Genomic DNA, 26,768 nt, shown 5'->3' on the forward strand with positions numbered 1-26,768 from the left:
TTCTTGTGTTTATTGGGTTTCTATTCTAGAGGCTTTGACGAGATGAACTTTATATTAATATGGAGTTTTTTGTTTTTTTTTTAAAAAGAAGCAATTTGGTTTGTGGTGTGCTTTGTGATTTTTTTTCAGTGGAAAAAAAATGCCTTGGCTCGGAAAAAGGTTGAAAAACTGCTTTAAATTGAAGTCTGTCTTGGGTGCCAAACTGAAAAGGAACAGATTTTCAGAGACGATATATTAACAGTACAGATTATTGCCGGAAGGAAAAGTGGCTCGGAGTAGGGCTAGGAAGGTGACAGCCAGAAACGGCTTTAATTGCACAGATATTAAAATAATGGATATCCGCTGGGATGGGTCACCTTTCTCTAAGACTTTGCTTAATTTAACGGGCTCTTTCAATGATGGTGGAAAACCCATCTTCATCAGCTGTCCATGGTCTTCCTCAAGTTGCCTGTGGGCTGAGGCCCCTTCATTCTGAAGGGAACTTCTCCAACTCGTGCGTCTGAATAAGACCAGTGAAACACCCCCTCAGTATAAAGCCTGCTAAGAAGCTGTAAATTGACAGGTACTACTGGCCATGTGTGTGTCCTCTAATCATTAGACCAAATTTTGAGTGTATTTAAAGTAATGAGGTGACTAAAGCAAGAGGTTAATGTACTCATTTTCCATGTATTACTGTAATGCAAATCTTTTCAGATCTGCAAATTACATGGAAAATGAAAGGCAAATACACCAAAGGTGCAATTTTACTCAAGAACTAAAAGCTTGAGCACCAGTTTCTTTGTGTTGTGTATTCAGCATCCACTTTACTAGTGGATACTTTACCTTGGTATTTACTAGGTCAAATACCAAGGTTGACTTCTATTATATGGGAAACTGGCTTTATTCTGGCTGGCATAGATCCATCAAGGTGCTGGAAACATTCCCCAGAGTCATAGTTCCATGTTGACATATGGTGCCATCACAGGGGCTGCAGATATGTCCACTGCACATCTGTGATGAGAATCTCTTGTTTCATCACACCCCAAAGGAGGGCTTCTATCGAACTGAGATCTGGACTGCGGGGGCAGTCGAGTACAGTGTCGTCAAGTTCAAGAAACATGTTGGAAAGGATGTGAGTTTTGTGAAATGGTGCATCATCCTGCTTGAAGTATCCACCAGAAGATGCTACACTGTGGTCGTGAAAGGATGGACATGGTCCCTAACAACTGCTGCTCACTGGATAGTTTCTCTTTATTTAGACTATTCTCTGTCAACCTTAAAAATTGTTGTGTGAGAAAATCCCAGTAGATCATCAGTTTCTGAAATACTCCCAATCAGACCATCTGGCACCAATAATAATCATGTCTATGTCACTTAAATCTCCTTTCTTCCTGATTATTCTTATCAGTTTGAACATCAACAAGTCATCTTGACGATAAATGTAGTGATTGCTGTTATGTGATTACCTGTTTGTGGGAACACCAGTTGAACGGATGCCTGGTAAAGTAGTAAGAATACATTCATCAGTAACTAAAAAACACTGTAGCTGTTTATCTCATGTCAATTTGGTGTTTGAAATATAAAACAATTAATTTCAGTATCGATTGAATAAGTCTGTTTCTGAGAATAGCAACATTTTTAATACTGGTGGTACAAGATTTAGTTTATTTTCATGTTTTATCTGTTGCGGAGCAGAATCATAGACAGTATAAATATATATATATATATGTATATATATATATATATATATATATATATATATATATATATATATATATATATATATATATATACATACATACAGTCTGTGAGCGGAATTCATGAAGGTGACAGTAACACATCCTGCCAGCAGAGGGCGCAGTGGTCGCTGCACAGTCCACACACAAATATGGCGGTTTCTAGTGTGTTCAGACCAGGTTTGTTTCACCATAAAGTTGCGATAGTGACAGGCGGAGGGACCGGGATTGGGAAAGCTATCTCTGCAGAGCTGCTGGAGCTTGGTGAGTGAGGTTATTCTTTGAAGTTAAATCATTTTACTTCTCCGCAGCACACTTTAAATGCAGCAACACTTTACTGTCAACAATCGAGTGAAAGTGAACTTCGACACAGAAACAAGTCCACAGCTCACCAACATGTAAATGTGTGACATTGAACTATTCGGGGGCAAGATGTTAGTAAACAGCTAACAAAGCTGAGTATGAGATGTAAACAAATGCTGATTCTATGTAAGATTAAGTGGATCCTCCAATAATTACATGTTCATTGACATTCATATAAACCAGGTGGCAGCAGATTTAAGCCCATTGATCACATAACATAATCAGTGTCTCACTGATTAGTAGTTGTTCCTCATAAAGTTGTATTTGAGTTTATCGTTTCTGGAACCAACACAGTTTTTTTTATGTTTGATAAACCCACAGGCTGCAATGTGGTCATCTCCAGCAGGAAGGCTGAAAGGTTGGAAGCTGCAGCTGAGGAGATGAGAAAAAAAATCCCTCCCTCCAGTCCTGCAAGTGTTACCCCTCTTCCTTGCAACATCCGCAGCGAGGATGAGGTATGCTCATGCTCAAATGTATGTTGATGTCAGTGCATCATCACCTGATCACATCACACAGTTCCTTGTGCAACAGGTGAAGGATCTTGTGTTATCAGTGCTAAAGCAGTACGGTCGGATTGACTTCCTGGTGAACAATGGAGGAGGTCAGTTCAGCAGTCCAGCAGAGCAAATATCCTCCAAAGGCTGGAAGGCTGTGATAGACACAAATTTGACTGGAACCTTCTATTGCTGCAAGGAGGGTAAGCTAAACCTTTAAAACACTGTTTCAGTGCGTCTGCAGAGGGTCACAGTTTGACTGATGTCGCTCTCTCCACTCAGTCTACACTGCATGGATGAAGGAGCATGGAGGTGCGATCGTTAACATCATTGCTGACATGTGGAAAGGTTTCCCAGGCATGGCGTAAGAGCCTCTTCCCTCCAAATTAACAGTTCTACAAAGTATCAGACTTTTTAGTCCATCATGATGTCTGCTCTCACTAACAGCCACACAGGAGCAGCGAGGGCAGCAGTGGATAACTTAACCAAGAGTCTGGCCATCGAGTGGGCACCCTCAGGAGTCAGAGTCAATGCTGTTGCTCCTGTATGTGCAATACGCTATCAGTTTTTGGATGTTTTATTTGTTGTTGTTTTGTTGTTTTTGTTTTTTTTTTATTTAAACATGCATTTATTTTTTTTTATTTGGTTAAAGGGCACAATTTTCTCCAAAACTGCAATGGAGAACTATAAGGACTTTGGTCCTTTTCTCTTCAAGATGTCCATTCCGTTTAGTCCTGCAAAGAGACTGGGAGTGCCCGAAGAGGTGCGTATCTGTTTAATTACACCCACAATCACACATGTAAATGATTAAAGGTGAAGTTTATAGCTTCACCATTGTTTCTAATCAAGTGCCCACTTAGCATTATGACATAGTTAGTTTGCAATGTCTTTCTAGACAGCAGCAGTGAGTATCAGGATTCACATTACTGACTAACAACCCTTAACAGCAATATCAGCAGTGATACTGGTAATAATAAAGGATTAGATGCATGCTCCTGTAATACAGACATCTTTCTACATGACCCTATTTGTTTGCCAGAGCCAAGCTCCCAAACTGAGATACTGATATGTAAATTGTAACAATGGCATTAAAGATCAATAGAAATTGTTAATTTAAAAATTATTCAAGCTGCACAGTGGCCTCACAGCAAGAAGGTCGCTGGGGCTCCTGGGGCGATGCTTGGACAGTAGCACTTGCTGTGCTAGCACTCTTACAACTTCACAACACAACAACATATGCTGGGGTTATGTTGCTAAGCACAACTGCACTGTGGCCTCACAGCAAGAAGGTCGCTGGTTCGATCCTTGGCTGGGGAGGGGTTTGGTCAGTGGCCTTTCTGTGTGGAGTTTGCATGTTCTCCCCGTGTATGCGTGGGTTCTCTCCAGGTACTCTGGCTTATTCCCACCATCCAAAGGCATACATGTTAGGTTAATTGGTTACTCTAAATTGCCCATAGGAGTGAATGTGAGTGGTTGTTTATCTCTGTGTGGCCCTGCGATGGACTGGCGAGCTGTCCAGGGCATACCCTGCCTTTCACCCGAAGACTGCTGAGATAGGCTCCAGCTCCCCCGCAAACCCTTCGTCGGACTAAGCGGTTAGGATAATGAATGAGTAAATGAATGAATGAAAATGATTCAGCCTTTTGACAAAAGCAGAACAATATTTTTAAAGGTCAAATATAATGTTGTTTGTCCTGCAAGCAGGGAAGGCCTCTGCAGTGTTGCAATCTTTACTTCATGCAGTGGTGTGTCCAAAGTCTGTCCTCGAGGACAGTCCAACAGGTTTTTAGCGTTAACCTGCTCCAACACACAACTGACTCCAATACATCCACCAGCCAATGAAGTTGTGTACAAATATTCAATAATTTGAATCAGGTATGTTGGAGCAGGGACACAGAAAACTTGCAAGATTGTGGCCAATGACAACCGGAGCTTGAAACACTGGATTAATGTCCTAAAAGGCAAGAAAGTGTTCAGAATTAACATAATTGTATATCCATCAAAATTTTGATTTGTAAAAGCCATGGACAGGCTCTACACAGTACCTGAACTTCTGTTTACATTTTCCATGAGCCTCTTAACTATGAGACAATGTTATATTAGTGTATTATTGTATTATTGCATGAAGAAAATATTACAAATAGTGAAAATGAAATGAAAGCAAAATTAAATTAAATGAAAAATACTTTATTAATCCCCAAAGGGAAATTCAATATTGTAGTATATAATAATAATTAATTTGAGGAGGTCTTGTTCTGGAGGCTGATGGCAGGAATGATCTTCTTTATCTGTCAGACTTACATCGGACCTGAAGAAGCCTCTCACTGAACACACTTTGTTGTTTCATCACTGTGTTGTGGAGAGGGTGTGAAGAATCCTCCATCATCCTCATCAGCTTGTGCAGCATTCTTCTTTGTACAATCAGCTCCAGCGGCTCCAGAGTTACTCCAAGCACAGAACCAGCTTTCTTGGTCAGTTTGTTGATTCTCTTCAAGTCTCTGGTTCTGATGCTACTACCCCAGCAGATGGCTGCAAAGCTGACTGCACTCTCCACAACAGACTTATAGAAGATATGCGACATCTTGGTGCAGACGTTAAAAGATCTCAGCTTCCTAAAGAAGTACAGTCTGCTCTGACCTTTCTTGTAGATGTAGTCAGTGTTGCATTTCTAGTCCAGTTTGTTGTCCAGCTGAACTCCAAGATACTTGTATTCCTCCACCACCTCCACCTCCTCTCCCAGGATGGAAACAGTGCTTTGTTTATTCTTGTTCCTCCTGAAGTCAACAATCATCTTTGATTACATTTCTTTTGTTCAGATTTCCTCAACAGTGTGTTTCCTGCTCTCTCCTGCGGCCTCCTATATCTCTGGAGCCACACTGAAGGTTGATGCAGGACAAAGTTTGTACCACTCTGTATGGGAGATACCTGGTACGTACTCTGGTTGCACATCAGTCTTTGCAATATAAGATGCTAAGACTGAATAACTTTTGTAATCGTGTGTTTGTGTGCAGATCACAAAGCGTGGCCTGAGGCTCCAAAGGGGGAGAATCTGGATGCTCTAAATGAACTGGTCAACCCACAAAGCAAACTTTAGTCTACTTCTATTGCATGCAAGCCATGCAAAACCCTCAGCCAGTTAGTGTCATGAACAGACAGCTGTAAAGAGATCATAAGTGTTGTCACAGAGTCAAAACACTACAATTCACTGGTTAAAAGGTTGTCGTGGAATTTATTCGATGAGAAATAAATCTATTAATCAACTGTTTTCTGTTCAGATTTATTGAGCATGTACAGATGTTGGGAGCGAGAGGTCTCGAGAGCTCTGCCCCTGCTCAGAGTGTTACAGCGTTCTTTAAACAACCTCTGCCTGGCAGCACTAGTCAAAACAACTGCTAGCTTGGAGATAACAACAGTTAAAGCTGAAGCAGGCCTTGAACAGAACACTTGGTTTTATGCATGAATCTACTAAAGCAAGCTTACTGAACTACTCTAAACTATGCAGAATATAAAACTTGTACTACATAAAAGAAGCTTAATAAATGAGTAACATATTAAAACAGGATCCCACCACATTGTATATTGTATATATGGTGTTCTTTATTAATGGTTTTTAAAATTCGTAACAGAGATATACTCAAAATTTGCAGTGCCTGTGTTGTTTATTTTAACAATGAACAGATGCTATCTAAATGGAGGTCAAAATACAAAAGGCCAAAAATTGACAATAAAGAAAACAATCATATTTGGAAATTCATTTTAAACAGACTGTATAATACTTGACAAAATGCCTATTTTTTTCTTGGCCTATCTAGCAACCCTTCTGCAAGGGGGAGACTTTGATGCAAACCTACAATTTTATTTTAAAAAAGACTGATTTTCATTGTATTTACTTCAGAATAATGATCATGTCGTTCTCTGTACATTGTACGACTGTCTGATATATTATCATAAGAGAACGTTGTTAATTTTTTCTAAAATTAATGTAAAATGTTATTAAAAATACACCTTTGTAAGGCATACTGTTGAATGTCATGACTATTTTAATGACAATTAAATGGAAATTCAACAGTTAGATTTTGAAAATTAGGGGTTTCAAGCACAAGTCAATAAATTAAAGTATTTTTTAATAAAAAATTATAAATAGTCTAGTAAACGAATGACTGAAAAATCTTTTTTCATTTTGACAGTTATTTTAAACCAAAATTGGGCAAAAAAAAAAAAAATAGATTTTACATTAGTTAAATTGGGCTTTATATAACAACAAAGTGCTGCTGTCTGTACTCGACCCAAAATAACTTACTAACATTTATATCAGTGAATAAATGTGTAATTCGTGTTTTTGTGTGAGCTAATGTGAAATGTGTAAATGTCCAGCTAAAAAGCACATTTGACATTATGTCCTAGAAGCTCTGCCGTAGTGATACCGTAAAATACCAAAACCTGTCGTAATTATCGCTTCAGCTGCAGAGGTCACAACAAACGTTCAGGTACAGTGATGTGTCACATTTAATCCTAAAGTTTCTCTGTTTTGTTGTGTTCAAACGCTGTCATAAAGTTTGATTAATTTTCACCAGGGAAGCAGTGAATAAAATGAGGGCTATTTTAATAGCTATAATCCACTAACAAGTCGCTAGCTAAAACCAATGCTAACAGAAAAAAAATACTGCTCTGATTTAGAGATGTCACTTTTATGTTATTTTTCTAAATTAAAAAAAAACAAAAAACAACGTATTTCATCGTAATAAATAACCATGTGAGCGGATATAGTCGATGTTATATGCCAATCACAGGTTTGTTATATCACCATCTTGGAACAACACAGGGTAAAGAGCTTTCTAAACAGCAGATTAATATTTTGTTTACGAAACAACTAATTGTAATTCAGCGTCCAGCTGTTTTAAATTTGGTTGTAAGCGGCTTTTTTTCCTTTTTTTTTTTTTTAACCATTTGTTATTATATTTTAAGGTGTTTATTTAACCAACGTGTAAATGACAGGAAAGAAGCCGCAATGTTTTGTACACAGTTTTCCATTTATAAACAAATAAAATCTATAAACAAATTTCACTGAAGTTATATATATATATATATATATATATATATATATATATATATATATATATATATATATATATATATAACAACTATGTATATGGTGATACATAATAGAACTACAAGAAATTTGGACACAATTCCCTATTAAGTCAAATGAGAAAGTGTGTCCAAACTTTTGATTCATCTTAGATATAGAGCCTGATTTTTTTTCTTCCAGTTACTAACACAGACCAGAAAAGAATAGTTTCTTCTGAGACACATTTGAGATATTTTTGCAGACCAATGTGGATTTTAGGAGATAAGTGGATAATAACCATGGCTGCTGACTAACACATTATTTACAGTTATTTAAAAAAATATTTATATCAATCACTGGAGGAATTTTCTTCTCTTTTATTTAGTAAGCCATATTTAAAAAAAAAAAAGTTATCAGTGTTTTGATACACATCTTTTACATGAAAATTACATTCACATCCCAGTGATAAATTTCAGTTGTTCAAAGTCAAATTCACGTTGCAACCAAAAGATCAACATATCCTTGATATATGATAGGAGGGGGGTAGAAACAAAACGCCAGTTTTCAAGTTACAAACAAGTCAAAATATAAGGCAGAGCTTACATTTTCAAGTTTTCATTCTTTTCATCACTTATGCACACCCTGTATATCAAATGTCTCAAAAAAGATATTACAAAGACAATCACATTTATTAAATTTCTTCCATGTGCTCAATGGTTTTCACAAAAAAAAAAAAGCGATTCTTTTTAATAGAACCCAGAAAAGGTTTCTTCTCAAGAAAATGCACAGTGTGTATTGTGGTTCATTGAAACAAAATTCGATACATACAGTCAACAAAACTACAGGAATAATTATGGATACAGTTACCATCGTGTCATTCAATCTGTGCATGACATAAGAAATTTCTGGAGAGGGACAGTGTTGGATAAAGGGAGGAGTGGACGACCAAGAAAATCAGAAAAAAACGCTATTACTGAGGTGTATAAAATGGGACTTCTATACTTGCTCATCCTTTTGTAATAATTTCCAAAGAATCGTCTTTTCATTCATTGTTAAATTGTAAAACGGCTTTATGAACACCCTGTATTGCTATTTTTTAGGACATTGGAGAAATTGGTTTTGCTTTCTAGATATAGAAATACATACTTGACAAAGTTGTGGCTTTTCTGTGACAACGTTCAGCTCTTACAAAAGCAGGATTACCAGATTAACCAATACCCAAACACTCTGAAGTTTGATTAATATTGAAAAACAGTGCTGACCTGCTTCTACATCTATATATTCAGTATGGGAGGAGACCACGGCCACAGCAAGCTGTCCATGCCAGACTGGCGACAGTGGAAGACGGAAGGAACACCATTGGAGTTCACACAGCAGCGGCTAGCAGCCAGGGGCCTCAAAGACCCATGGGCACGGTCAGCATTTGTACAGAAATGTGATATATCTAACATTGATTTGTATCCGAGATGATGAATGACACTTTCCTCTATCTCTAACTTTCTGTTTACAGCAATGAAGCTTGGAGATATTCAGGTGGCTTTGCTCGTGCTGTGACTTTTTCAGAAGTTCTGCTGAAAGGATTTAAGTGGGGGTTTGCTGCTTTTACTGTTGCTCTGGCGATAGAGTACACCATGTTTCCTCCGAAAAAGGGTGGCCACTAAATGTCATTATTTTCCCTCAAACCTACACTGTACCTGTTGTAGTCTAATGATTATCTCTATTTTCTGTTAATTAAATGCCGTTTTGATCACCACATGAATTTACTTGTTCTTATCGTCAATTTTTACTGTAAAACTTTACACACTCAGCATTATTGTTTTACTGTTAATAGTGAGTTTGAAAATGCTTCCCATACAAACATAAGTAGTCATCGTCTTAGTCCTGCTTTCTCTTCCTGCCAACTTTCTGGAAACATACTTTCATGCATTTTATCAGCATTATTACAAAAACCAACACAACAGCAGCCAGTAGTGCTATTACATCCAGACAGAAGTACTGGAACCAGTTAAGGCCATGGACAGCAGCTTTCAGGTGCTTTGCCCCTTTGTGTCGCATCACAAACTCTGTCCAGTACACTGAAAGATCAAGTGGATCAACAGGCCGGTCTTTATGAAGAGATGACAGCTTCTGCACGTTCTCCTTGTACCTGCATGTACACAGATGGATAGGAAGAGCTCAGACACATTTGAATTGATCGAGAATGGTGCAAAGAACATATTAGATGAACAGAATCCATATTCTGATAGTCTTTCCGACTCCTCACCTGGTGTCATTAATGATTTGATTCAGTCCTTGAATTATTATTTTTGTGGTGACGGATGTTATGTCCAGCACGATTCCTGCTCCTCTGCTTGCTATTTTCTCTGCATTATCAGGTTGGTCCCAACTAATTGGCAACATCAACATGGGAATACCATGACACAATCCCTCAAACAGACCATGTGAGCCAGCATGAGTGATGAAAGCTTGTGCACCAGGATGGGCTAACACACAACATGTAGAAACAAACAGATGTGACATGTGAGACATCACCAGTTCTGACTCGCATGTTTTTTAAAGATTTGCAGCACTTTACACACCTAGTAGGTCATTTTGAGGTACCCATTTCATCATCTTCACGTTATCTGGGATGTTGTCAGGAACCTTCCCAGTGTACCTCCATATCACCTGTCAGGAACTGATGTTTTAATTTATGACTTGAGATTTATTATCACAGACGTTCATACATGTTTTGTACCTTCTGTGGAATCTGTCTGAAAGCTTCTATAAAAATGGAGGTGAGATCTTCTGGCATATCTGACACCACAGTGCCCAGAGTGAAGACTACAAAACCGTGCTGTCCTGAAACCCACGACTCCAAACCCTATAAAAAAAAGCACACATGGTCACACTTTGCATTTATTAGTCCCCATTCATTCATCTGGAATATTTAATAGATTAATAGAAAAATTTAAATTCATGTCTTACTTGAGGAAGAGGATTTCTCATGTTGCAGTTTATTCCTCCAACAAGGATTATATTAGGCATGAGTGGATGGGGGAACTCCAGTGTGAAGTCAATCCTTATGAAAACAGCATCACATGACAGGAAGACTCATAAGAAAAAAATCTTCCAAACAAATAAATAATATTCTTTGTATGTGTTACCTTTTTTTTTTTTTTTTATTGTCCAGCATTTAAGCAAGCAGAATGATTTTCTGAATGCTGTGTACTGATGGGCAAATTTACTTTGCCAAGGGAAGCATTATAGATATAATGCTCCCCTTGATATTCTTGATACTTGTTTTATTTTTCTATTTATTTTATATAATTGTTTGTGTTACAAAGTTTGTATTGCTGGACCAGATCGGAGAGGATACAAAAGGGACAGAAAGAAAACTTTCTGTTGTTAGTAAATAAATCTGCAGGCAACTCAGCGACTGTGTCACATGCAGAATATATAGAGTGGAATGTGTTCCGAAAAGAGTGATCATGCTAATGTGACCCCGCCCACACAAAGGCGAGAGGAAAGCCAGGAGAATATTGAGACACAGCAGCCATCCCCAAGCACAGATCCCAACCACCCCACTAAGGAGCCAGCCATGCACCCACCCAGGAGGTGGCAGAGGGAAGGTCCCAGCCAGAGCCCCTCACGGTCAGGGGGAACAGGCCCCAGTGGGCCTGGACCGGCAAAGCCTGGCCCCGTCGGGCACCGGCCATCCAGGGCAGACAGAGCGCAGGCCCCAGGGCCCCAAGTGCCCAAAGGCAATCCCCCACCCCTGCAGGAGGAGGGTCCAGTACACACCAATGGAGAGCCAGGACACCCAGACTGCCACCAAGTGCCAGCCAGGCCGCAACCCAGTGCACCGGCCGCGCTCCCCAGGCACCAAGACACCCCCTCCCCTTCAACCACACACACACACACACACACACACACAACACACAAACGGACACACGAATATCCACACACGCATGTGTTACCTCTCCAGCCAGATATCAGATTCTGACAGTACTTCTGCTATTCCCACCTCTTCTTCCAGGAACTGATAGGCCATATTGTCATATTGCCAGTACAGCACTCGACAGACAAGTGGCTCCACTAAATGTACCTGTGTGCCACAAAAATGAAAATATACTCAGGAAGGTAGGTGCCTGGTCTGAAATAATAACTGAACAAAATTAGCCATCCTTTTTGTGCATGTCTGGATTTAAGCACTCACCAAAGTGTTGATAACTCTCTCCTTGAAATTCATTCTGTCTGTATATCCAGTGAAAAACCGAGGCACATATGAGTTTGGGGAGGGGCATCCTGCTGCCTTCATATCCAGACCACATGGAATCCCCCTCAGCAAATTAACAGTGGGGATGCCTGAAAGTTTTAAGCATTGATTGGTCAGAACATATACAGGTGCACTGAAATGCCAGAAGAACCTAACTTTGGGGCAACTCACCTAATTTCCAAGCTATTAATGAACCTGTAGGGACCACAGGGTCTGTCAAAATGGCATCAAACTTCTATCAAGTAAAAGAAAGAGATGTTGAAAAGAAAAAGGTTAATTTCCATCCTGTTTGAGCCTGAGGTTTTGTAAGAAGTGGAGCAGTGTGGAAAACATTCTGGTGAGATGAATTTAAACAAACCCCTCCACCTTATCGTGGTGGAGGGGTTTGTGCGTCCCGAAGATCCTAGCAGCTATGTTGTCGGGGGCTTTATGCCCCTGGTAGGGTCACCCATGGCAAACAGGTGTCTAGGGGAGGGACCAGACCAAGCACGGCTCATAGACCCCTATGATGACGACTAACCTGGGCATGAATGTTCCCTTGCCCGGACGCGGGTTACCGGGACCCCCCTCTGGAGCCAGGCCTGGAGGCGGGGTACGATAGCGAGCGTCTGGTGGCCGGGCCTTCGCCCATGGGGCCCGGTCGGGCTCAGCCCGAAAGGGTTACATGGGCCCCACCTACCGTGGGCTCACCATCTGCGGGAGGAGCCGTAGGGGTCCGGTGCAATGTGAGCTGGGCGGCAGCAAGGGGCGGGGACCCTGGCGGTCCGATCCCCGGCTGCAGAAGCTGGCTCTAGGGACGTGGAACGTCACCTCTCTGGTGGGGAAGGAGCCTGAGCTTGTGCGCGAGGTTGAGCGGTTCCGACTAGATATAGTTGGACTCACCTCGACGCATGGCTTGGGCTCTGGAACCAGTACCCTCGAGAGGGGCTGGACCTTCTTCCACTCTGGAGTTACTCATGGTGAGAGGCGCCGAGCAGGTGTGGGCATTCTCATCAGCCCCCAGCTTGGTGCCTGCACGTTGGGGTTTACCCCGGTGGATGAAAGGGTAGTTTCCCTCCGCCTCCGGGTGGGGGGACGGGTCCTGACTGTTGTCTGTGCTTATGCACCTAACAGCAGTTCAGAGTACCCACCCTTTCTGGAGTCCTTGGAGGGAGTGCTGGAGGGTGCTCCTTCTGGGGACTCCATTGTTCTGCTGGGGGACTTCAATGCTCACGTGGGCAATGACAGTGAGACCTGGAGGGGAGTGATTGGGAGGCATGGTCCCCCCCCTCTGAACCCAAATGGTGTTTTGTTATTGGACTTCTGTGCTCGTCATGGATTGTCTATAACGAACACCATGTTCCAGCATAAGAGTGTCCATATGTACACCTGGCATCAGGATTCCCTGGGCCGCAGTTCAATGATCGACTTTGTAGTCGTATCGTCGGACCTGCGGCCACATGCCTTGGACACTCGGGTGAAGAGGGGGGCGGAGCTGTCAACTGATCACCACCTGGTGGTGAGTTGGCTCAGATGGTGGGGGAGGAAGCCGGTCAGAGCTGGCAGGCCCAAATGTGTTGTGAGGGTCTGCTGGGAACGTCTGGCTGAGTCCCCTGTTAGAGCGAGCTTCAACTCCCACCTTCAGCAGAGCTTCGAACATGTCCCGAGTGAGGCGGGGGACATTGAGTCCGAATGGGCTGTGTTCCGTGCCTCTATTGCTGAGGCGGCCGGCCGGAGCTGTGGCTGTAAGGTAGTTGGTGCCTGTCGTGGCGGTAATCCCAGGACTCGGTGGACACCAGCAGTGAGGGATGCCGTCAAGCTGAAGAAGGAGTCCTATGGAGCCTTCTTGGCCTGTGGGACTCTGGAGGCAGCTTATGGGTACCGGCGGGCTAAGCGGCATGCGGCTTCGGCTGTTGCCGAGGCAAAAATTCGGGCATGGGAGGAGTTCGGCGAGGCCATGGAGAAAGACTTCCGGACGGCTTCGAGGAGATTCTGGTCCACCATCCGGCGGCTCAGGAGGGGGAAGCAGTGCTCCATCAATACTGTGTACAGTGGAGGTGGGGAGCTGCTGACCTCAACTCGGGACGTTGTGGGTCGGTGGAGGGAATACTTCGAAGACCTCCTCAATCCTACCAACACGTCTTCCCATGAGGGAGCAGAGCTGGTGGACTCAGGGGTGGACTCTCCTATCTCTGGGGCTGAAGTCGCTGAGGTGGTCAAAAAGCTCCTTGGCGGCAAGGCCCCGGGGGTGGATGAGATCTGCCCGGAGTTCCTTAAGGCTCTGGATGCTGTGGGGCTGTCCTGGCTGACACGCCTCTGCAGCATCGCGTGGACATCGGGGGCAGTACCGCTGGATTGGCAGACTGGGGTGGTGGTCCCCCTTTTTAAGAAGGGGGACCGGAGGGTGTGTTCCAATTACAGGGGAATCACACTCCTCAGCCTCCCTGGTAAGGTCTATTCAGGGGTCCTGCAGAGGAGGGTCCGCCGGATAGTCGAATCCCGGATTGAGGAGGAGCAATGTGGTTTTCATCCTGGTCGCGGAACAGTGGACCAGCTCTATACCCTCTCTGGGGTCCTGGGGGGGGCATGGGAGTTTGCCCAACCAGTCTACATGTGCTTTGTGGACCTGGAGAAGGCATTCGACCATGTCCCCCGGGGGCTCCTGTGGGGGGTACTCCGGGAGTATGGGGTACCGGACCCCCTTGTACGAGCTGTCCGGTCCCTGTACGACAGGTGTCAGAGCTTGGTCCGCATTGCCGGTAGTAAGTCGGATCCGTTTCCGGTGAGGGTTGGACTCCGCCAAGGCTGCCCTTTATCACCGATTCTGTTCATAACTTATATGGACAGAATTTCTAGGCGCAGCCGAGGTGTTGAGGGGATCCGACTTGGTGGCCTCAGGATTGGGTCCCTGCTTTTTGCGGATGACGTGGTCCTGTTGGCTTCATCTGGTCGTGATCTCCAGCTCTCGCTTGAGCGATTCGCGGCCGAGTGTGAAGCGGCTGGGATGAGAATCAGCACCTCAAAATCTGAGACCATGGTCCTCAGCCGGAATAGGGTGGATTGCCCTCTCCAGGTCGGGGGTCAGGTCCTGCCTCAAGTGGAGGAGTTTAAATATCTCGGGGTCTTGTTCACGAGTGAGGAAGGATGGAGCGCGAGATTGACAGACGGATCGGTGCGGCGTCTGCAGTAATGCGGACTCTGCGCCGGTCTGTCGTGGTGAAGAAGGAGCTGAGCCAGAAGGCGAAGCTCTCGATTTACCAGTCGATCTACGTTCCTACCCTCACCTATGGTCATGAGCTGTGGGTCGTGACTGAATGAACGAGATCTCGTATACAGGCGGCTGAAATGAGTTTCCTCCGCAGGGTGGCCGGGCTCTCCCTTAGAGATAGGGTGAGGAGCTCGGTCATCCGGGAGGGGCTCAGAGTAGAGCCGCTGCTCCTTCGCATCGAGAGGAACCAATTGAGGTGGCTCGGGCATCTGGTCAGGATGCCTCCTGGATGCCTCCCTGGTGAGGTGTTCCAGGCACGTCCCTCTGGGAGGAGACCCCGGGGAAGACCCAGGACACGCTGGAGGGATTACATCTCTCGGCTGGCCTGGGAACGCCTCGGGATCCCCCCCGGCAGAGTTGGCAAATGTGGCTGGGGAGAGGGAAGTCTGGGCTTCCCTGCTTAGGCTGCTGCCCCCGCGACCCGACCCCGGATAAGCGGCAGAAGATGGATGGATGGATGGATGGATTTTATTTTGAAAAGTTGCAACATTAGATGCTACATCAACATGAACAACATATGTCATCCAAACAAGTTCTTCTTGGTAAGCCTTGCAGCCTTCCTTTCTCTCTCTCTCTGTCTCTCTCTCTGTCTCTGTCACTCACACACATGTAGCAGATCTGGCAACAATGGCTGCTTTTTCCTTTTGTCTGATATTCATGACAATAGTTTTTCACCAATGACCCATCATAAAAATATTTCAACATTACTGTATTTTCACTATTATTTAATTTATATGTATACAGAATGAGGATAATTCCTTTATGACAGGATTCCTTTATTTTTAAAAGGAGTTTAAATTATAACTCAAACATACATACAAACCAACAAAGCAAACAAAGTTAAAAGCTCACACAAAGTGACACTGGAAAATTTAAAAAAAAAAAAGAAACCAACCAAAGAGCAATCCTAATCTTCAAAAAGGAGTTGAAAGAAGTGGAAAACTTCTAAGATTCTCTCTGATAATGGTGTCAAAAATAAAAAGTGCTCTTCTGGGTCAACTTGCCCCAAGTTGGGGGAAGTTGAACCAAGTCAGTAGGTAAAGTGATCCATCTGGGAGTCAACTGACCAAATTGGTTTTATAATGTGAACCTGAGCATATTGCACCAGCAAACATCTTGAAGGGTTTAAATTTGTCAGAACAAACCAGCAATTATCTTTTAAACCATTTAGCCATTTAGGTACAGCCACTATTCAATATTCCAACTTAAAGGGGTGCTATTATGGTATTTCAAGTTTTCTGAGCTTTCTACAGTGTTACAGTGTTGAATCCTCATCAGACATGTGAACGGCACCGTTTTTCACCTAAACCCATGTTTGAGTTTGAGTTCCAGCATGCTCTCCTTCGGTTTCCATGGCGACGAAAAATGTGTCGTTTTAGAGAGTTTTTACGTCATAAGGATTTCCAAGTAAAATCCTTGTGACGTCCCAGGGGATAAGGTTTGGTGATTGGTTACCTCCTACTGGTTAACTAGGGCATGTACAAATACATGAGGCGGGTGGAAAACGTCGGATAAAGTTATTTCCAACGATAGCTGGTGAGTTTACCAAAGAGAGACATCCTGCTGCATTCGTTGCTGTGGGTTGCTGTTTTCCACTTCGTTTTCAGGGTCTGATTCAGGTTCCAACATGTAGGGCTGTATGCTATGTGTTGACATTGTATTTTGTATTTTTTATTGAGTTCATATTAGCCTAATCCATCTGTTTATGAGATGTTACAATGACTGCGAAAGCAGGTGCGGTGCGCGCTCCTGATGTAGCGCAGTGGCGAGAGGCGGGGCTTAATGCGGAAGAGTCTCAATCCACCCGTTTTGCCCACAGGCTGATCTGACAGCCTGCGGAGAGGGTTGGTCTGAAGTAAATAAAGCAATTTGTGAAAATAACTCGATCAATCCCAGCCCTTCTGGTCTCAGAAATAAAAATAAATTAGCCTGAAATGAACATAATAGTTCCACTTTAAGGTTGAGGTAGCCTCTTCAGCACATCACTCCATGGGAAGAGGCCTCATCCTTTTCCTTGAATGCAAAGGTGGGTTTTTTACCGCAAGTGATCCCAGGATTCTTCCCAGCTCATTCTCCACCTCCTTTGAGAATACCTTCTTTGGTTCTGTAATCAACTGTTTTCATTTACTTTGCCTCCCTCTTTTTCATGTTTCTCTCGAAGGTTCATCTGTCAATATTTCTCTCATTTGCAACTGATCTGATGGACTTTCCACCCTTAGAAATTCAAGCTAATCTTAAGGGAAGAGAGTCACATGATTTTATGCTCTAGCAGAGAAAAAATATATATGATATATAATTTTATACCTGAATAAATTTGCTATGGCACAACAGTCATCAGCCCCTCCCAGAGCCACCACATTATCATGGTGGAGAGGTTTATGTGTCCTGAAGATCCTAGTAGGCATGTTGTCTGAGGCTTTATGGCCCTGGTAGGATCACCCATGGCAAAGAGATGTCTAAGGGAGGGACCAGACTTAATTGTGGCTCAAAGACCCGTATGATGATGACGACAATTGGCAATAAATGTTCCCTTGCACGAATGCCGGGCCCCCCTCTGAAGCAAGGCCATGGGGTGGGGCATGAGGAGCATCTGGTGGCCTATTGGGCCCAGTCGGGCTCAGCCTGAAAGGATTATATGGGCCCCACCTCCTGTGGTGTAATGTGAGTTGGGCGGCAACAAGAGGCGGGGACCCTGGTGGTCCAATCCTCGGCTGCAGAAACTGGCTCCAGGGATGTGGAATGTCACCTCTCTGGTGGGGAAGGAGCCTGAGCTTGTGCACAAGGTTGAGCAGTTTAGGCTAGATATAGTTGGACTCACCTCAATGTATGACTTGGGCTCTGGATGGTGTGCGGCTGTCCTGGCTGACATGCCTCTGCAGTATCGCGTGGACATTGGGGACAGTGCCTCTGAACTGGCAGACTGGGGTAGTGGTCCCCCTTTTTTTAAGAAGGGGGACCAGAGGGTGAGCTCCAACTACAGGGGATTCATAATCTTCAGCCTCCCTGGTAAGGCCTATTTAGAGCTCTTGGAGAGGAGGGTCTATTAGATAGTCAAATCTCAAATTGAGGAAGAGCAGTGCGGTTTTCACCCTGGTCGTAGTTCTATACCCTTTTCGGTTTCCTTTCTCAAAGACATGGAGGAGCTGCATTTAGCTGTTAAGCTGCAAACAAGTGGAACATTTTACCAGTGGAGATTAAGTTCTCACCAAATGTAGACACTTTTAAATCCAGGTTTCTTTTCTCATGCGCCTTTGCATGACATCAGCACAGCACTTTTTAATTGATCTTGCTTTTAATTATTTTAATATAATTTATGATTTTATTGTGATTTTGCTTTTTGTGTTATCTTTTATGCTTTTTACACCATCTGTAATGCTTTTAATGTGTCATGTAAAGCATTCTGAATGGTCTTTTACATGAATGAAATCAACTACATGAAATCAACTTCCCTTGCCTATCACCGATCCTGTTTATAACTTATGAACCGAATTTGGTGGCCTCAGGAGTGGGTCTCTACTTTTTGCGGATGATGTGGTTCTGCTGCCTTCATCTGGTCATAATCTCCACCTCTTGCTTGAGTGATTTGCAGCCAAGTTTGAAGCGGCTGGGATGAAAATCAGCACTTCCAAATCCGAGACCATGGTGCTCAGTCGGAATAGGGTGGATTGTCCTTCCTGGGTTGGGAGTGACATCCTGTCCTAAGTGGAGGAGTTCAAATATCAGGGTCTTGTTCACGAGTGAGGGAAGGGTGGAGCGTGAATTCGACATGTGGATCTGTGCGGCGTCCGCAGTAATGCAGACTCTGCGCCAGCCTGTTGTGGTGAAGCCAGTGAATCTATGTTCCTACCCATACCTATGTTCATGAGCTGTGGGTAGTGACCGAAAGAACGGGATCACGCATACAGGCAGCTGAAATGAGTTCCAGGCCAGGCTCTCCCTTAGAGACAGGGTGAGAACCTCAGTTATCCAGGAGGGGCTCAGAGTAGGGACACTGCTCCTCTGCATTGAGAGGAGCCAGTTGAGATGGCTGCATCACAGCATGATGAATAAATGGGTACTTCCTGAATTTATGGTCACATGACAGAACATGTGCAAGGTTTTTTTAGATACAATGGGTGGGTCAACTGACATAGTGGCTCATCTTATCCCACTCTCCTCTAAAACATACCCTTCAATCCCGATGTAAGTATATGAGCAGCTACAGATGTCCCAACCATCCATGTTAACTTCGTCCCCTTTATAGAGCATACAAGATATGCATGAGAATACATAAGGTGACCTATGCATATTCACAAATACCAATATTCTTGTATATTTGCCACAATTCACAATCCATCTGTGCCTATCTGCTTTCACATAATCCGCAAGTACAAACACATCTGTGTGCATTCTTCTAAATGCAATCAAATGTCATATCACTATGCACAACATAACTGGTTAGTACAGTAACGCATACAGTCATATTCTAACTATGTATGTCAAGCCCGCTCACTCCCACACCTCATGAATATATTCTGTTTATATATTTTCTTAAATAGGTTGATTTTTTTAAACATTGAATGTTAAGTATAAACAATCTATTCCAGAGTTAATTTACAAAAAGAATCTACTAAGATGAACTGTGGAAAACAACAAAACACCATCCTGTCTACAGAGATCTCAACATTTGATTTGCAGATGATCTCATCAAAAAAGACAGAAAGAAGAAAAGCTGTATGGCCAAAAGTTGATCAAGCAAGGAAAAACAGATTTAAGACCAATTTCTTAGGTCATTTTGCATTCATAAACGGACAGAGAATCGCACCATAAACTACTCTGTAGGATTGAATAGTAAGTTATATGAGGTAATTATATACTCAGGCTTTTGCTACCATAAAGTTCTCAACTGGTAACGCTATCCCCCCCATCTCAGAATTTTATACAGTATTTTATACAGCATGTAATGCACTCCCCAAGAATTTATAATTCTGATCAGAAACATAATGATACATCAAACGATCTGATACCCTCTGTGGGGATTTGCTCTGTTTTGGAACTGCATTTTTTGGCTGTACAGGCTTCACTTTTAACCACTGGATAAATTCTCTCTTTTTTTTTTTTTTTTTTTTTTTTTTTTAATTTACTCAAGCAGACCAGTCAGTGCCATTTAAAGCCCAGGCCACCAGGAATGGTCCCAGACCAGTCTGGCTTAAGTCTTCCCCTTACATTTACACTCACCTGCTGTGCCAGATGTGAGATGAGACTGGTGTTGAACAGGAAGCTCTCTGCAGTGGTGTGAAAAAAATTAAAAATGCTTTGGATTTGAGAGAATTTAGACTTTATCCTCTCCAAAAAAGGTTCTGTAGATTTCTTCAATAGGTTCTTGTTCAGAGACATCAGATGGTCGATGAAAGCCTGGTCATAAGGGACAGGATAGGTGATGGTGGTGTAGTGTTTTCCTGGGCCCATCCTCATGCTAAATTCTGGGATCACCACAGTAACCCGGTGTCCACGCCGACCCATTTCCTGAGCAATGGCTTTGATGCCAATCCAGTGGCTTCCATCCATGGGCACCACCAGCAGGTTACCTACAAAAGGTGATGAAATGCTGTTGCTGGCAGGAACAGGGTCAGCTTCTTCAGTTTCTTTTGTCCTCTGTGGTTTGGGCTTTTGTTTCTCAGTCTTATGTGCAGCAGGACTCACCTCCACAGTCACACAGAGTAAAAACAAAAACACGATTACTGCTTTAATCATTGTAATTTCTGTCTTTCTAGCTTTTGTGTCTTCTCAGAATCCAACAGGGACAACTGTACAATTTTAGGAAAAAATGGATTTGGAGAGCATCTCTTTCCTGTAACTTAAATGCTCCAGAGAAACATTTGTTTCCCTTGGGATTACTGAAATCCCTCTGCGAGTTAGCAGAGCTTTGTGTGTTCAAAGTCCTCTCTGGAAGTGGGTTTTTATCTCAGTCCTCGGCAGTCAGTAAAGGGGCAGGGTCTGTTACTGAGCTATTAAATTTACTGCTGTCCACACACGAAAGAAAATTCACCACATACTTGTAGAAGTAAAGAAAAAGTTCAGTAGGTGAAATTGCCATGAGAAATGCGCCACAACGCAGACAGACGGTCTTTGACCCCGCTGGAACAGCTTCGACCACTGCTTCTAATGCCCGGTGTCAGATCCTGCAAACCCAAAATGAGAGTCTCTAAACACCACAGCACTAAGGAGACTAACTAAAATCAAGTGAGGACAGGGCTATCATAATAGTGGTCCTGTATCCTCGTGAATGGGTCAAAGCAAGAAAGAGTGTACGCTCCTTAGCCCAATAAAGAGGTGAAGCGAACTTCACCCCTTCCGTGTTTGCTTCGGCATCCTCTCTCGTCTTTCCCCGGTCAACTTTCCCATCCAGTCCGACGAGACGTCCTCGGTGTCTCCGGTATGGCAAGCCAAAGTAGTCATAATTCGCCACTTAAATAGCGCATTTGCATTACAACGCCATAAAATACGCAGTTTTTCTTCTCAAAACGGTGTTAAAAGCGTCATTTTTTATGGCTAAAACGCCGTAAAATTAAGGTTGCTCGATTATGGCAAAAATGATAATCAGAATTAGTTTGACTGAAATTGAGATCTCAATTATTTAACACAATTATCCATTATCTTGAACAACATGAATATAGTTAATAAACCGTGACTTTTAAACCATGTCTTTAGGATTCCACAAATTTTAGAAAACAGACAAATAACATGAAGCTTTGTCTTGGCAAAGTGTAAATACTGATGAAAACTGATTAGATAAATAAATGTAAGGATTAAAAAATGTTGTGCGTCGTGGTGTTGTCAACTTGGCGTCGGGGCATTGTAACCGTCTAATGCGCATTGTTCAATCCGCTTATACCATAAACATTTAATAACAAATTTGTATTTATTTTTTACAACATTGGCTAAATATGCTAAATTATACAAACAATTTCATGTTGGCCTGGATGTAGTTTTTATCCCAAACAACTGCTGACTGGCTTCAGCGCGTTTCTCTGATTCACCTGTTAAAAGACAGCTGATCTGAATCAGCTGATTAATGCATTGCTGACGCTCCATGACAGTGAGATATTAGAGGGATTTAACTTGCCGAACTATGTGTGCGTTTATACAAAAATAATACAGCCAGTTTTAACCATGGTATAACCTATGTTGTCCACAATCGTACTGCAATTATTCTACATTGACCTGAAGCTGGAGCCTACTGAGACTGGCCACCTGGGAGTGCTTTAGGACGGGGAGAGGCTCCCGATGTTCGTTCGTTACAGTAACTGCTGAACAATATGTGCTTTCAAGTCAGTGTCCAAAACACCAGAAAAGTCTGTAATAAGTCCAGTAAAAGTCGCTAGATTTGTCACTAGTCGCTTTTAATAAAAAAAATAAAATTGCCAGGGCTTTGGACATTTAATCAGCAAAATTACAGCTGATGATTATTTTGAAAAAGGCTATCAAGGGCCAAATTTATCGGCCAGCTGATATATTGGTCAGGCTTTTGTTAACATAAGTTTCTAATGTTTTGAATGCATAACTTAACACATTAAAGGTAGAGTATGTAAGATTTTCAATATTTTCAAAATAAACTAAAAAAATAACGACAATCATAATTAGTTTTTTTTTAAACATGTAGGTTCCAGTCTGTCCATATTTGATGCGTTATTCAATTACAAGTTTAATTAATGACAAAGATCCTTCTTGAATGTTTTCTGACCAGTCAAAAAAAACAAAACAAAAAAAACCCAACTTTTTTTTTTCCACCAGTAGGGTGAGTATAAGCCCATTTATTGGAGAGTGGCTCTGAGCTACAGCTCACAAGCGATTCCTGCCCTCATTGGAGCTTGCAAGGAGGAGGGGTGAGGAGCGAGTTTTGCTCATTACTGCCAACCTGTGGTCGTTTGTGGAGGTAGCAGTTTTGTGGTTTTACTCACGACCTGGTGTTTGCCACCTGGTGGTGGAAAGAATCGCCTTGAAATTTTACATACTCTGCCTTTAAAGGCTGAGAACACCTGCCAAAATTACCTGTAAAACGTGTGATTTTAGAAAGAGCCCTGAAGACTGAAATTTTCCTGGAAATTAAATGTATAAAAAAGACGACAACAAAATATTTTATTTCACATCCTCTATCACAAATATAGGAAATTCAAAGCTTTCTCTTCTTTAATGAGATAAAGAAATACTTTTCATACTCGTCATTCACCTCCACATGACGGACCCTCCCCAACAGATGTCGACATTGTTAGTTGACTTGCTGCAAAGAAGGTATTGTAATATTCCTGCACTTAGGCAGAGGTCCCGGCAGAATGAATAAGGAGGCAAAAAAGGTAATACGAACACAACCTTTATTTTGTATAGTTCATAAGGCAACCAGTCTCAGACCTGTATGGGATTCGATAGATAGCAGTTCGATAGCAGTTTGTATTTGAGCCAGTCACTTGCTCCCTTTAGTGCACGGCCACAGTGGGAGGAGCCACAAGGCAACGCCTCAAACCCACCCACTCCACAACACAGCACTCCAACCACTTTTACACCCACACAGCAGACTCACCAATACGGAGGGAACTCTTAGGACCCACCCATCCCTGGTCTCACCGTAGGGCAAACCGCGGCAGCATCCAACTCCTAATCTAACAACTCCTACACGGTCCAATACTGGGTGCAAGCAACACCATTAAAACTTTCCTACACTCACACCGCACATTCATACAATGTATAGAATTAAAAAGACTACTTAGCTTTCCCCTGGGTCGAGACCCTCCCACGGGGTCTGAGCTTTGGCGCTGGTCCGACGCAATTAGCTGTCACAGGCAGATGCTGGCCCAGCGCAATGAGGCCTCCACTGACGGCAGGACTACCTCTCCTCTGGCTGGGGAGTGGAAGAGCGTGCTCCTATATATTTCCCTGACTCCTCCTATCCCTGCCTGGATGGTGAACTCCCCCTACAGTCCCCCTAACTGTCTTCGCCGCCGGCAGCCCTACACAGCTGCGATCGGCACCCTCCCACCAGGCCCACTGAGCACTAGACGGTTGCTTGGCTGGGTAACCACCCGATAACTATCACCAAGCTCCTCTCCCCAGAACACCTCACACACGCTGACTCAGTCCTTTTGTCACCTCTGCTTGCTCTACCCCAGGTGCTGCCACTCGCCTAATCAACAGAGCTGCTCTCACTCACCTAATCACCAGAGCAGCTCCCGCTCACTACAGTATTGTCACTAAATGTAACTTTGAGGGCAGCTTTCTGCTTTTCTCCTCTCTGTTCACTTTATAGCATCACTGTGAGATAACTCTTTTTCATCTCTTATTTGTTTTTGCCTCATGCCATTTGTTTTAATATGGTTTGTTGTCCTTTCTGCAGATGTGTAGTACAATGGACTGATTCAATATAGTGGAGAATGAAGGGGGGCCCCCCGAGACACACAATATAATAAGCATTCTGCTGGCAGTTTAGCGAATGCATTTTAATCAAAAACATGTTAGTAATAAGTAACTAAGTAATAAATAACCATAAGTGTATGACCAGTTTCATTGGGCCCTAAAAAACTGGGGGCCCTCGGCAACAGCCTAGTTTGCCTAATGGTAAGTCCGACCCTGTGAATAAGTATATTGGTATTAACTAAATTAAAAGGAATTTATATCCTTATCCCAAATGAAAATTTCCATCTGAATTTGAAATTTTAAAATTCCATTTAAACTTAAATGGGAATGTGTGTCCCGACATTTGATTGCTAATGACAGCCTGGTCACTGTTCATATGTGTTATAGCCTCACTAACCATCTTTCTGAATTTTCAATTAAAATTCACAGCCCCACTTGTTTGCCAGAGCAAAGCTTCTAAAGCAGGGGAGGGCAACTCCAACTCTCAAGGGAATCCTGGAAGTGGTGTTAGTTTCCCTGTTGCAACCCACCTGACACACATCACACTTAATTAGCAGACTTGTGCAGAAATTGACATCAAACTGCTAATTACTCATTGATTTGAGTAAGGTATGTTGCAGCAGGCAAACTCTCAACACTTGCACTTTTTCAGACCTTGATTTGTTGTCAGTTTCTTTGACCAACATTTAAATGACAAGAAAGAAGCGCAAATTTTTATATGCAGTTTTTCTGTTTATTGGCTTCTAAATATTTTTTTCCTGTATTCGATCATTCAATTACATCATATCTAAATATAAACAAATAAACATACACGCACACACACTTGTGTATGTATATGTAACAGAGGTAGAGAGATTTCTTCACCCCGAATGAACCAATAACCAGTTCTTCCGAGGAGCAAACTGCCAGTCAGCACACAGGGTCCTTACAGTAAAATGGGCACACAGTTTATTAAAAGCCAGAAGGTTAAAAAGGGGAGTCCGAGTTCTTTTCCTTCTCTGGGTCTCATCGATGCGAGAGGGTATGCTCCTTTGGTGGTCGGCTGTCCGGATCCCTCTAGGGCTGTGACCACTCCTCCAAATGCCCAACATCGGATCAACTGCAACCAAGGGAGAAAGTCTAAGCCCGATGTCACAACAAATAAAAACTATGCAATAAACCAGGCATTTGGACTCGTGGTCATCCACCCTTCAAGCGAGTTGAATAGGAGAGAGTACTTAGCTTAGCGGAGGGGTGTAGTGTCACCCCTCCCGTGTTGGCCAAGGCGTCCTCTCTCTTTCCCGTAGCGTCCCCGTCTCTGCCGCGTTCTTTTCGTGTCCTTTTCCTGTAGTTGGCCTACTCCATCCCTGCCGTCAGAGTTGGCCTCCCCGGCCTTCACTCTCGGCTTCCACCTCTCCCAGGAGCTCTCTGTCGTGCTCTATGGCAAGATGGCCATTAAAATTAGGCTCGTTGGGGAATGCTGTTCATTCCAGGCAGATTAGCAGAGTTCATTCACCTACTGATCGCTTGTCCCTCATACAGGTCCCTTCATATAAAATGCTCCCCTTAGTCCTTGAATTCTTTGATGGGGAGCGAAACAGGAAATCTTGGCATTAGAAAGAACTGACAGACACATCCAAAATGATTTTTGACTTGCTCTCTGAACTGTATGGAGGCAATACACTTCTCCACTTTAGAACTCAATTTCTTAATTGCAGACAAGAGTCTAATCAGTCATTGAGAGCTTTTTCCTTAAGATTACGTGAACTGTTTTCTAGGTAAATGTAGAAAGACACCATGGGTTTGGAACAAGGAGATTTCGTTTTAAGGAACCAGTTTGTGATGGACTTAAAGAAGGGCCCCATCTGTCGAGAGCTCAGGCGGCAGGTGTGTAAACGACCACAGCTTACTTTTGAGGAAGTAAAAATGAAGGCTCTGGCCCTGGAGGAGGAACAGGCAGAACCCTGGTTTCTATATGACTGTTTAGCAATTGGTAGAAAATCACTTTCAGGCCTGAAGTTAGCAACCGACTGGAAGAAACAGTTCTGTGCTGAAATTATGAATGACGTGAAAGAACAAATGTCTGCTATGACAAAGACTATTTTAGAAGAATTAAGAAGAGCCCCTCTTAACTCCTCTGATGTCCCTCAGCACCCGAATCAAAACCCCAGACCTAGGACGCCTTGTAACAACTTCAAGTTTAAGTGGGCCCTATATGCAGCTTTTGAATATGAACAAATTGGTCACATCAGTTGCA

At 43.0% G+C, this 26,768-nt stretch overlaps 3 protein-coding genes across 3 annotated transcripts; 2 read left to right on the forward strand and 1 right to left on the reverse strand.

Moving 5' to 3' along the window:
* The first annotated feature begins 1,853 nt into the window (after positions 1-1,853).
* pecr (peroxisomal trans-2-enoyl-CoA reductase) lies at positions 1,854-6,061 on the forward strand. Its single transcript, XM_079243217.1, has 8 exons — positions 1,854-1,979; positions 2,400-2,533; positions 2,610-2,775; positions 2,855-2,936; positions 3,020-3,116; positions 3,225-3,335; positions 5,389-5,500; positions 5,584-6,061. Exons 1-8 carry the CDS (start codon positions 1,868-1,870, stop codon positions 5,664-5,666), a joined length of 897 nt encoding a protein of 298 aa, XP_079099343.1. The 5' UTR covers positions 1,854-1,867; the 3' UTR covers positions 5,667-6,061.
* Positions 6,062-6,997: 936 nt separating this feature from the next.
* Positions 6,998-9,399, forward strand: ndufb3 (NADH:ubiquinone oxidoreductase subunit B3). Its single transcript, XM_079243127.1, has 3 exons — positions 6,998-7,059; positions 8,927-9,055; positions 9,151-9,399. Exons 2-3 carry the CDS (start codon positions 8,928-8,930, stop codon positions 9,299-9,301), a joined length of 279 nt encoding a protein of 92 aa, XP_079099253.1. The 5' UTR covers positions 6,998-7,059; position 8,927; the 3' UTR covers positions 9,302-9,399.
* Positions 9,400-9,515: 116 nt separating this feature from the next.
* LOC306758525 (UDP-glucuronosyltransferase 1A1-like) lies at positions 9,516-20,878 on the reverse strand (the record flags this gene model as incomplete). The annotated part of the gene is made up of 9 exons (XM_079243852.1): positions 9,516-9,786; positions 9,904-10,123; positions 10,220-10,307; positions 10,378-10,503; positions 10,608-10,701; positions 11,600-11,727; positions 11,839-11,987; positions 12,070-12,133; positions 20,363-20,878. The coding sequence occupies 9 exons, from the start codon at positions 20,876-20,878 to the stop codon at positions 9,516-9,518; spliced, it is 1,656 nt and encodes a 551-aa protein (XP_079099978.1).
* Positions 20,879-26,768: the final 5,890 nt, after the last annotated feature.

This window comes from Telmatherina bonti (assembly GCF_933228915.1).
Source record: "Telmatherina bonti genome assembly, chromosome: 7".
NCBI lineage: Eukaryota > Metazoa > Chordata > Actinopteri > Atheriniformes > Telmatherinidae > Telmatherina > Telmatherina bonti.

Coding starts and splice junctions, on each gene's coding strand:
- pecr (XM_079243217.1), top strand. CDS start 1,868: ATGGCGGTTTCTAGTGTGTTCAGACCAGGTTTGTTTCACCATAAAGTT. Junction 1,980..2,399: donor TGCAGAGCTGCTGGAGCTTG/GTGAGTGAGGTT, acceptor ATAAACCCACAG/GCTGCAATGTGGTCATCTCC. Junction 2,937..3,019: donor AAAGGTTTCCCAGGCATGGC/GTAAGAGCCTCT, acceptor TCTCACTAACAG/CCACACAGGAGCAGCGAGGG.
- ndufb3 (XM_079243127.1), top strand. CDS start 8,928: ATGGGAGGAGACCACGGCCACAGCAAGCTGTCCATGCCAGACTGGCGA. Junction 9,056..9,150: donor CTCAAAGACCCATGGGCACG/GTCAGCATTTGT, acceptor TTCTGTTTACAG/CAATGAAGCTTGGAGATATT.